The sequence below is a fragment of the Acromyrmex echinatior genome, chromosome 10 (assembly GCF_024713525.1).
Source record: "Acromyrmex echinatior isolate Ae372 chromosome 10, ASM2471352v2, whole genome shotgun sequence".
Classification (NCBI taxonomy): domain Eukaryota; kingdom Metazoa; phylum Arthropoda; class Insecta; order Hymenoptera; family Formicidae; genus Acromyrmex; species Acromyrmex echinatior.
Genome location: NC_141861.1, coordinates 12,069,952 through 12,082,134, shown reverse-complemented (window position 1 = coordinate 12,082,134; position 12,183 = coordinate 12,069,952). Strand labels below are relative to the sequence as shown.

The window sequence follows — 12,183 nt, the reverse complement described above, 5'->3', positions numbered from 1 at the left end:
TCGGCTCGTTCTTCGGTTTAAGTTTATTTGAATATCCTTTTGGTCATCCTAGGCCATATCTCTCTTATCTATACGTCTTGGCCATATGGAGCTTTCTTGCGTACTTCGTTTATTATCCCTTGATCTACATATTTTTCCTTTTAAAGATAACTAAAGTATTATATTGGATGGATTTCGTAATATTATTCATTGCGGTTGCATCGATACTTGTCAACTTCTTTTATTTTAAGATAAAAGTATTATCTATACTCAATGTATCAGTTTTATATGTATTAGGTGCGCAACTAAGTTCTCGCTGTTATTTTGATGAAAATTCAACTTTATTGTGAAAAAATGGTTACAAATGAATCATTGAAAGTATTGCCCATCGCTAGCTACTACTTTTTCTCATCTTTCTGGCAGAGCTCGTATACCATCACGATAAAACTGTTCATCTTTTGAGGCTATCCACGAATCAAGCCATTTTTGGATGTCTTCATATGAGTCGAACTGCTGGTTAGCCAGATCATATGCCATCGAACGGAACAAGTGATAATCGGACGGTGCAATATCTGGAGAATATGGCAGGTGGGGTAGGACTTCCCATTTCAGCATTTGCAGGTAGGTTTTAACGGGTTTGGCAACGTGAGGCCGAGCGTTGTCATGCTGTAGAATCACTTTTTCGTGCCTCTCCGCGTATTGTGGCCGTTTTTCGCGCAGTGCTCGATTCAATCGAATCAATTGAAGTCGATACTGTTCCCCAGTGATGGTTTCGTTCGGTTTCAACAGCTCATAATAAATAACACCGACCTGGTCCCACCAAATACACAGCATAACCTTCGCAGCGTGAATATTCGGCCGAGGCGTCGACGTAGAAGCATGACCGGGCAGCCCCCATGACTTTCTTCTCTTTGGGTTGCTGTAATGAATCCATTTTTCATCACCCATCACGATGCAATGAAGAAAACCCTTCCTTTTTTATCGCTGGAGCAGTTGTTCACAGACGAAAAAACGACGCTCAACGTCCCTTGGCTTCAACTCATAAAGAACCCAAATTCCTTGCTTCTGAATCATTCCCAACGCATGCAATCGCTTGGAAATGGCTTGGCGGGTAACTCCTAATACTGAAGCAAGCTCTTCTTGTGTTTGGCACGGATTCTCATCGAGCAATGCCTCAGCAATGCAATTCAGCGTCTTTGAAGGTTTTTGGCCTTCCTTCACGCGGACGGTCGTCAACATCGAAATCACCGTCTTTGAAGCGACGGAACCAATCTCGGCACGTTGTTTCACTTAGAGCAGCATCTCCGTAAACTTTTTGGAGCTCTCTATGCACTTCAGCCGCCGTTTTCTTCGAATGAAAGAAGAAAATCAATACTTCCCGCATATGACGATTATTTGGCACAAAATCAGACATTTTCACACAACCAAAAGAATATGACGTAAAAACAAAATCACTAATGTTTCAAAGCGGTTTGTTTACCATATGTCTAAGCTTGGTTCATGACGTTTAGGTTATGTCAGAATCGACCAGCACTTATTGCTGGAGCCATCTGTTGACAGACAGCGGGAACTTAGTTGCGCACCTAATAATATTACTCTTTCAAAATTTCTTAACTTTTTTTTAACGTTTTTTCCATTGAGAGCATTAAAGGCGTCTTGAACTTACAATTATGAGGAAATATATAGAATTCCTCACAAATCATAAAGAAAATGAGTTTCGGTCAAATTGCTTCAAATTTTAATATTTTTCTACTCATGTTAAGCCGTGATTAAAATTCCTCATAGGCACAAACCTCTAAATGCCTTAGATTTTGCTCCAAAATCTTCGGAAAATCATCATATTTTATACGGAAAAATAATCAAAATAAGTCTTTTTTTTTTATTAACATTAGTTGAATGCTGTATAATATATCATAGATATATATACAGTATACATATATGTCATGGAAAAAATGTATCAGACATAATATCACGAAAAAGTATCATATTTTATAAAATATTATTACAGTATAAAACATCCTAAAAAAAGTTCTATTTTATTTTCTAATTCCAAGAAGCGTGTTAAGATTTCCAAAAAAGAAAAAGACTCACAAAAATCAAGCATTCTATTCTATGAGATGCAGAGAAATTCACATAAATCACGCATCTCAAAGGAATGAAACGCTCGTTATGTCCGAGTCGTTCATTCTGCATAATTCTGAGAATGAGCGCTAAATTAAAATTATAAACATACTTGATATACAAGTGTAATAAAAAAGATTTAGTTCGATTTTTTGTATTTATTCATATAAAATATAAAAACTAACTTGTATTTAAAATATAAAAACTTTCTGTAAGTCCTAGAGCAAACAGTAAGACATTTGAAGATTTGTGCTCGTGAAGAATTTTAATCAGCTTGACGTGAGCTACAAATTAAATATTAAAATTTAAAGCAATTTGACCAAAACCCACTTTTCATAAGATTGTTATCTCGACTCCTAATAATCGAAAAGTAATCTTTTTTTTTTAAATTCGTAGAAAAATATCGAATGCTTTACTCGACTATTTGATATGATGCATATTAATGAAATTATTACATTTATTTATATGAAAAAAAGATATCCGCTTTTCAAAGTCGTTTTATAATAATTTAACTGCAAAAAATCATTTTGTTGCTAAGTGTACGTGATAATGCAATTCTTGAAGAAGAAAAATCACTCCTGTAAATTGCTGTGCGATTGCTCAAAGATGAAGTAATTAAGTTTTCCGCAGACAAGTTTTTAATAAACAAATGTCTTTTTGCAAAAACTAATGAACATTTCAGGCACATTCAAGACTAGATTTGTTCGTCGTATGAGTGCTACATTTTTAAAAAATTTCAAAGTTTTGCGTTGAAATTTCAATGAACAGAGAGCGAAATGAAGAAAAGCCTTTTTCGGTGGTTTTTATTTTTTTTTTTATTTAACTAATTGATTGATAAATTTTAATGTTCTATGTCTCATTTTGTAGATATTTTGAATATCTACATTTTTCATACGGAACTTTTTTCCATATAATCAATATCTGTTTATATTATGTGAACGTTTCGTGAACCTTGCAATCCACTTCATCAGGGCAAAGAGCAGCCTGGTAGGCTCAGTATCAAACAAAGAAACGATAGCATTCCAAGAATGGATCTGGACATGGAGGAAACTTGCGAAACGCATAATCCTCATATAGAAAGTACCCGTGGAAGCCTTAAGAATATAATCAATATCTTTCGTTTTATTTTATACGGAAAACGTGCTTTTTGCGGCTATTCGATTTTTTATCACATATTTTCTTCACAAGTCTCGAGTCTCAAACATACATATTTCTTTTCTGATAACCTTTCGAGATTCGTGAAGAGAAATGCTGGTTTATAATTTTTTTCCGATAAAATTTTACTTTTACTGACCTATTCTTGCTACTCGAGTTTGTGAAAGAGGGGTATACTATATAATGTGCATCATAAACAATTAAATATCTCGTAAACCGTTGCGTTTTAACATAATTTATACTATTCTGGATTAATGGGAGGGGTATACTATTACTACAGTTTATTAAAATTTATATGTTATTTAGAATGCTTCTCGCCCCTTATCAATGCCCCTTATCAAATGGCCGAGAGTGGCGAGAAAGCATTTTCGGTCGCTTGAAATAAGCGATTAATGAGAAGGAACTCGTTATCTTGTTCACTTCTTCTTCTTCTTCTTCTATATTAAGCCGAGGTTCCGGTGCAGATTAACATGGCCAGTCTTATCCAATACTTCGAGATGTGATAAAATAAATATAAAAATTGGAATGCAATGCACCTCGAACCGGACAGGTGTAGCAAAAAGAGATGATGAAATCAAAATGAAAATGAAAGGCAGCCCCTCAGATACTGAGCGCCTGCGACTACGACGCTATGCCGCTCGAACGCACGCTCAGATAAATGAAGGGACTAATGATAATGTGATACAATTGCACAGTCGAAACCGGCCACGCTTTTCAAAAATATAATTGAAGTGATGCAACACTCGAAGCAAAACAAGATACCCGTCTGACCCGCTTCGAGTGCATCCATGCGACTTGTCTCGTTCATTCTCGGCGTATCGAAGGCGAGCACAGGTACACGCACCGGCAGGAATAGTGTCCTCTGGTGTTCGGCGCGCGGCGCTACACACACAAAAATATATGATATAATATATACATATTTTTTATAAATTCAAAATTTTTTATTTATTTTTTATATGTTCTTATATTTAACTGTAAATTCAATTTTGCGATCTTGCGATACAAAATATTAATTTCATTTGCACACTGCAAATTTATAAATGCATGCAAAACTCTATTATAATGTCTTAAAATTATACGTAATGTTGTAATTATGCGCAGAAAGTTTTTACAACATTAAAAATGTTTATGCATAATTACAACATTTTATGCATAATAAAAGTATTATTATGAATATTAGCGAGCGAGAGACACCGGGATATCTCACTCGTACTAGTAACAAATGTGTGAGACAGCGAAAGGATACCGCGAGCCGACATCACGTCCAATTACGCTTTCTCTCTCAATCGTGCACCTTGTACTAAGGACAGAATATCGAGTGCCCCCCTACTACTTTCTTCCTTCGCGTTCCTCGCCTCCTCCTCGTTTTCCACTAACTGTGTGCGCTTCAGTACGAGACGCCAAGGGACACCATTCTTGCCGGTGCGTGTACATGCATCGTATGTATGTGTGTTACAGCGCCGCACCACGATAAATGGCCGAAATTATAATTGTAGAAAAGTGACGTTTTGACGACGAAATTTATGTTACGTGCCGTTTCGTTATTATTTTTTAATTATTAAAATGTGACTTGTCTCGTACTTATCAAAGTCGTAATTATCGACGAAAATTAAAGTTATCTTGGAATTTTGTATGTAAAAGCGTATTTTTTACTCGTTTCAACAGCTGTCAGACCGTATGTTTCTGCCTGAATATAGGCTCACTTTACGTGCCATTTATTGACTGTCAAGGGAGGGAAGGACAGTTTTCGTCGATTTGTACAAATGTTTTAAAATGATCTCGTTGATTGGATTTATCCAAATTGTCTTTACTTACAAATAACACGTAACATAAATTAATTAATCGTCATTCGCTTCTGACGTTACAATTCCAACATGGCCGCCTACCCAGGAGCCTTAAGCAATGGACACAAATTCTTTGTATTAGCAATGGATTTGTGTTTTTAAAGCAATGAATTTTGATTTTTAAAACAATGAATTTGTGTTTGTGAAGCAGAGAATTTATGTTTTTGAAGCAGTGAATTTGTATTTTTAAAACAATGAATTTGTTTTTAAAGCAGTGAATTTGTATTTGTGAAACAGAGAATTTGTTTTTAAAGTAAATTTGTATAATTAAAGCAGAACGTATACATAATGCTATATCAAGTTGGAATGACAGATATTTTAACGCTTAATAACCTCGATTCATGACTTGATTGCCGACCGCCGGTTTTTTTTGTCAGATCTTTCATTTTGAGTGAAAACGTATCGAATGAGTATATTTTTATTAAGATTTTAGGTGGGGATCAGGAGAGAGGGCTATTCTAAATAATTATTTTAACCTTAATAGTGATCAATTTTAACGTTTAATATCTCGATTCGCGGGGCAGAGCGACGCTTATTTCTGCCAAATTCTTTCATTTTGTGCAAAAACACATCGAATAAGCCTAATTTTATTGATTTTTGAGATGATTGTGCTAAACTGTATATAATTACTATTTTTTTTTAAACAATAGCAATAATAAAATGCATTGTTTAAAATATAAATGCAATATATCTTCAATGTATAGCCATTCATGCATATTAAAAAAACATAATTTTCAGGTTACTCAATAACTAAACTTTTTGGATAGCCGACACGAACTATTTTTTTTTTGTAGTTTGGAATACTAATTTTAAGTTGAACTATATTTTTTCTTTAAACATTTTGGTTTCAGAGTTTTATATTTTTATATGAAACAATGCATTTTTCTCATTTTGTTAATTATATTTATAGTTATAACAATTTATCTATAATTTATTATGAATATATAACTGCACAAATACTTTCTAAAGATGTCAAAATATATGTAAAAATCATTTAATAATTTATGTATAATTGTAAAAGTAATGAAAATTAATCCCCAGGACACGAATGACCGAACATATTATGGGTGCCAAAAACTAAAGTGTATACTAAGGATTAACTTTCACGTTTGAATCGATCTCATATAATTTAAATAATCGTTTATTCTAGATTATATAATTTTTCATTACATTACGACGCTAAATCATATAGAAAAGGAAAACATCAAGGATTTTTACAAGAAACTTCCACTATATATGATATTAATTCTGTGCGAGTGAATGAGTGAGTGAGTGAGTGTCGCGTGCGTGTGCGCAACATCCATTGTGTCACAAAATTCAATTTCTATTACTATTAATATATATAATTGTTACAATTGATCGCTAATAAATGGAGCTGTTCTCTAAACAAATCAAATTAATTATTATGTACAATCTAGTGTTACAATAAATTGGTCTTCTAACCTATGTTTTTAAAGATGCGCATGTACTCGAGAGACAAGATATATTTCTATTAAGACTTTACTTACTTTCTATTATTACCACAATGTCACAAATGTTAACATGTATCGCTTTATCATGTAGAAAAAACATATGCGTATTATTTCCAATGTTTGCTTTCACAAGATTAGGATTGAAGTAGGCACAATTATTTTTAGGCCAGTCTATAAATGCTACAATGGTGTGTATCAGACGCGATTACTAAAAATTAAAGATGTAAAGGCTAAATTATTCGAGTGCCAATTATATCTTGCGACACAATGATCAAATGCGATTCACGAATATAAATTACATATGACAATGCCAATCACATAACTGTCTTGCAAAAATACAAGTTACAAGTCAAATTATATTGCAAGCCACGTCAAAATGACGTATGCACTATACCGGTTGCTCGTTTTCCGGCAAGTCTAAAATCTCTTCAACGAATTCGGCCACATTTGTATCTTTTTGGGCATATTCTCTGATAAAGTCAAGTTCTAGTAATTGACTGTAATTTGGGCGGGCAGTGTAGTTCTTCATTAGACTGAAAACAGTAACGATTATGTAAAGGAATCAATTAGATCAGAGGTGTAAAAATCTTAATGCACATGTTGCCACTTACCACTTATTAATAAATTCTTCGAATGAAGGAGAGAACTTGCCCACAGGTAATTTTGGGGCTTCATCCTTGACTACCTGTTTCAGTTGCTCGAACGGCGTACCCCATGATTCATATGGGAATTTACCAGTTGCTAATTCAACGAGGGAAATTCCTAATGACCAGACATCGGATCTGATATCGTATTGTGACGGGTTACCTGACGGGTCTATCCTTTCTGGCTACAAAAAAAAGATAATGGTGAAGAATATATTGAATGGAAAACTGAAATTTTCAATGACAAAATTTTATAATTACATACAGCCATATATGGTTTGCATCCAGCATCGATAGTCTTAGCAACTGAATCTACAAGATAACCCGATATACCAAAGTCACAAATTTTTACCTCGCCTTTCCGATTAATTAAGATATTACTAGGTTTTACATCTCTATGAATCACTCGTAATTGTGAATAGAGGTAATGCAGCGCGCTCACTACCTGCAAAATTGATAATGCAGATGATTCTTAAATTAAAAAGAGTTTAAGATCAATTAAAAAACTAGATTTTATGTAAAATCAAAAGAAAAAAAGTGTCGGGAACAAGAGAAAAGAAATGTTTGCACAATTATTTAACATTGATAAAACATTATTGAAGGTTTAAAGAGTTTGATGTATGAGTGCATGTATGTATGTATGTATATATATATATATATATATATATATATATATGTACCGCAAAAGCCACTTTTCCTAAAATATCTTCAGGAATGGCACGACTATGTTTATACACTTTTGTATAAAATTTATCAAGGCTCATATCCATCACTTCCATACATATCCATACATCTCCTTCTCGAAATAAGGCTCCATAGAATTGTACTGTGTAGGGACATGCCGAGCTACGCATAGAAATATCTAAATCCATGAGCAGCCGCTTTTGCTCTTGTGTATTAACTGTAGCAGCTATCCTCTATAAATATCAGTTATATATGTGTGTGTATTTTCAAAGTTATTTTATTGTATATACTATAATGTAAGAAAATTTACTGTTCATTTTGACAATACCTTAACAGCCATAATTGTGCCACTCTGTTTGTGTCGCATTTTATCAACAATTCCATATGCTCCACGACCAAGTACACAAAGTGTTTCTAAATCATCAGCTTCTACAACAAATGTTTTTTCATCTATAGTAATAGTAGTCCGTTTGTCTAAATTTCTTGGTGGAGTCCTGAAATAAAGCACCCATAAAATGTATCTGAAGATAAATTCTATCTTATACCACACATATACATTGTGTAAGCATCTTTCTAAAGTAATCAAGATAATATTTTCCATTTAGTGATACAAGTTCTATCTTTGACAAACATCATTCTATCTTTCTTGATATAATGAATAACAAAGGATGCTTCATTTAGTGATAAAAGATCTATCTTTGTTACTCACAATACAAAGAGTGAATTATGTTGACTTGTGTTACAAAAAAGTCAACACTCAAATATAGAATGATACTTGACCAAATGGAAAGTATTCACAGATAAAAATTTACTATTTTTTTTAATCTTGCTCATACATATTTTTCTTTGTAATTTTTATACATAAATACAAAACAAATGCAAAAGATTACATATAGGTATGACAACATTAATCACAGCATTCGACAGACATTGCGTTGATGTTTTACATACACTGGTGCAGGCGCTTCGTCGGAGACTTGCAATTTCAAATTACGTTTTCCACGACGTAAAGCCATGATATCGAGTATAATCGATAAAAGGTTAAGGTCGCCACCCGCGCAAATTCGGCAGTAGTATTACAGAGAAGTCAATGAGAATTCATGGCTAGTAGTATCACGAGACGCAGTGCGTATGTGAGCTGGAAAAGCAAGAGGAATCGCTGAATCATACGATATATACGATAGAAACGGACGAATGCTGTTTAGATTTAGGTTATTCCGCAAAAGAGAAATAAGTCGTATTGTTGGCACGCAAACCCGCATATGTGCGTCGCTATTGTCGCCAATTATCGCGAAATGATAATCATACTTGGCTTATCGTTCGCATAGCGCAACATATCTATTAGCATCACTATACTGTCTGAAAAGCATGCTATTTTGACAAAGTTAAAAAATGTACGCGTAAAAAACTTATCCGGATCCCTATACCTCATTGCACCCTGTTGCCTATATATTTTAAGTCGTTACAAAAATTAAACCCATAATGAAAGGGATAAGCCCGAATCCTCATACGGGCAATAGCGCTTTGACACTGAACGCTAATTGGTGAAAAACGGGTGATGGAGGTAAATTTTATTTCCATAACAGGCTTTTCACCAATAAACGCTCTATGTCAAAGTACTATGTCTACGTCTGTATGAGAATTGAGAATCCGGGCTAACATTAGGGCTGCGTTCGGAAACATTCACTGGTGTGCCACTAATATACACCAGCTGTTCGGAAATATGATGTGCACTAGAGAGTCTACAATCAGAGTAACGCCATACGTATCACTTGTGATTGATCCGCCATGTTTTAGCCATTCCCTCCAGTTTTTTAAACGCATTATTTTCTAAATTTTGAATTCATGCTAAAAAATGCTCAAAAATTGTGACAAATTAAAAAATGATAATAAATAAATATTGTATATAAAATAATAAAACTTTTACATATATTATTTATTATAAAATTTCATTTATTTTGTACTATTGCAATATTGTACATTTTGTAATATTGCACATTACTTTATACAAAACGTTATTTATTGTACATTTGCGCTATTAAATGCGCTAGTTTATTATTCATTCTCTGTTCCTACATTTTAGGAGCAAAATGCATCTGTAATAATATAAAAGAAATCAAAAATTCAGAAAAATATTATATTGGGTCATCTAAAAAGTATCCGCGGTACTTTGTCACTAGATATATGACCATCAACACACATCTAGTGACAAAAAATCGCGGATATTTTTTAGATGACCCAATATATATTATTTCATAAAATATTATATATTAAATATCGTAATTATATTATTTGATTTAGACTCACAATGCAATGATATATAATTAAAAAGATTATGACAAAAAAAGAAAAAATTAAATTCGTAACCAATGTGACGACTATACATATACTGAGTGCCAAGACACTACATGTCTTCAGATATTATAATTAATCTGTGTATATTTTATGTTACATTTTTATTTTAATATTTTAAATACATTATTTATAAAGAATAAATTATTTTACCTCACATACAGATTAATTTTTTGACGGTGTCCAATTTTTATATTTGCCATTTATACTCTTTAACCAATTCATTCGGCGTTGTGTATCTTTCGGAATTATTTTCATAACATATCCTTTTTTTAATGAATTGTTACAAAATGGTATTGTACATCCAATCATTTCTAAAATAATTATATTTCTAAAATAATTTCGATAATTTTATTTTTATCAATGTACCTTTACGTATCTATTTGTTGCACCTAACCCACCAATGCTGTTGCATCTAACCCTAAAATTGACAGTCCGTTGGATAGACTGAGAAGAGACTATATCTCTTTCTCTCTCGCAGAATTTCGCTAAAATATGACGTCATTTCTCGTATGGCGCCACTCTGATTACAGGCTCTCTAGTGTGAGATCGTTCGGAATCGAGAGTTACATCGAGTGCCACTAAATCACTCGTGCGAAAAGCAAGGGAAGTCGGTGTGAGCCGTGTTATGGCCGCAGCACAGACTTGCATAACGCATAACGCATAGTGCATAAAGGAATCGACCAATCGAAATTCTTCTTTTCCATGGAATGGGAGAAAAGGACAATTACATCGCGTTCTTGGATCAAAAAATTTTGAGCAATATATATATTAATCTAGAAAATTTGTCTAAGTTTTACTATTTTTTTATTTATTTTTATTCTAACTTTTTTTTATATTGCTCTGCCTTTAATAATATTTTACGCACATTATACAACAGATTATTTATATAAATGTTGTAAAATTGTATGTGTTCAGTACTATTTAGAACAAAACTAACTCTAAGGTCGACAATAAGCCTCGCAGGAACTAATAGATCTTTGAGCGATGAAGTAATATCCAGCATCTAAAGTTTTATATCACTGATGTCAATTTTCCTTAAGGATTTACAATAATAAGACCTATTACAATCAGAATATGGTTAGTTGTCAAATCTGTTATGCTGATTCTACAACGAGTCGATTGTCGGAAGTCTTAGTCGGTAAAGTTGATCAATAACCAACTTGTAAGACTAACACTGATTGATCAAATTCATCGATTAAGATTAATAGGCCTTCTACAATGAAACATAAATCATAAATCAGAAGTCAGAAAACTTGATTACTGTGATTAGTTCATTTCTTATGACTTATAATTTGATCTATAGCTTATTGTAGAAAGCCCATAAGACTACCGACTCATTATAGAATCAGCATTGTATTAATTTGAATTTTCATGATGAAAAATTTTACCATTGTCTAAAGCCGACACAGCAATATATAATAATCCGATAGTGAAATGTTCATTAGGCGCCAGTAATTGTGGAAGGAATGACTTATATTCCTTTCTTTTACAATCATATACCGCCATCGTTCCTCTTTACAATCTATCATTTCTTCATCGGTTATTTAGCTCGAGATTAAGGTTAAACGTGAGCGGCGAGATGGAATTTAGATGACACACACGCCACACGGAAGCCGTTCGGGAACACTCACCACCCAAAGAGTACACGATACCTCCATTACTTCTCCACTAAAGTCATCGAAACACACCAACGAGTGATATTTCTGAACGCCTAGGTCTGTCTTCTGTAGCTGAACTAGTGTACACTTTTGGAACTTGAAGTGAGATAAGTATATGTTAGATATTTGTAGAAAGTGAGAAAGAGAGTGCTGTCTAGTGTAGGAACAGAAAACAGACCAATTGTGTGTGCCATGGTCACGATCATGGAGAATAGAAACTAAGGAGACCGAATTAGGGTTTGAAAAGTGTGGTCAAAATCAGATTTCTAAA

General features: G+C 33.4%; 1 protein-coding gene across 4 annotated transcripts; it reads right to left on the bottom strand.

The window, feature by feature from the left end:
• Nucleotides 1-3,355: 3,355 nt before the first annotated feature.
• Nucleotides 3,356-9,479, bottom strand: lic (dual specificity mitogen-activated protein kinase kinase lic). 4 transcript variants are annotated; one of them, XM_011053294.2, is made up of 8 exons: nt 9,327-9,479; nt 8,851-9,037; nt 8,228-8,393; nt 7,896-8,132; nt 7,481-7,660; nt 7,183-7,400; nt 6,966-7,104; nt 3,356-4,137 (listed from the first exon to the last, which is right to left on the bottom strand). In XM_011053294.2, exons 2-8 carry the CDS (start codon nt 8,913-8,915, stop codon nt 4,060-4,062), a joined length of 1,083 nt encoding a protein of 360 aa, XP_011051596.2. In that variant the 5' UTR covers nt 8,916-9,037; nt 9,327-9,479; the 3' UTR covers nt 3,356-4,059. The 4 variants fall into 4 exon arrangements, with proteins under 4 accessions (XP_011051596.2, XP_011051597.2, XP_011051598.2 ...); XM_011053295.2 differs by having other exon boundaries at nt 9,208-9,329; XM_011053296.2 differs by lacking the exon at nt 9,327-9,479 and adding an exon at nt 9,156-9,320.
• Nucleotides 9,480-12,183: the final 2,704 nt, after the last annotated feature.

What these genes read in the sequence shown, in the direction of transcription:
- lic (XM_011053294.2), bottom strand. Translation starts at nt 8,915, where the DNA reads ATGGCTTTACGTCGTGGAAAACGTAATTTGAAATTGCAAGTCTCCGAC. An exon ending in GACGAAGCGCCTGCACCAGT is followed by an intron (nt 8,394 to 8,850) that starts GTATGTAAAACA and finishes GCTTTATTTCAG; the next exon opens with GACTCCACCAAGAAATTTAG. An exon ending in TGCCGGAAAACGAGCAACCG is followed by an intron (nt 4,138 to 6,965) that starts GTATAGTGCATA and finishes TTGTGTGTGTAG; the next exon opens with CGCCGCGCGCCGAACACCAG.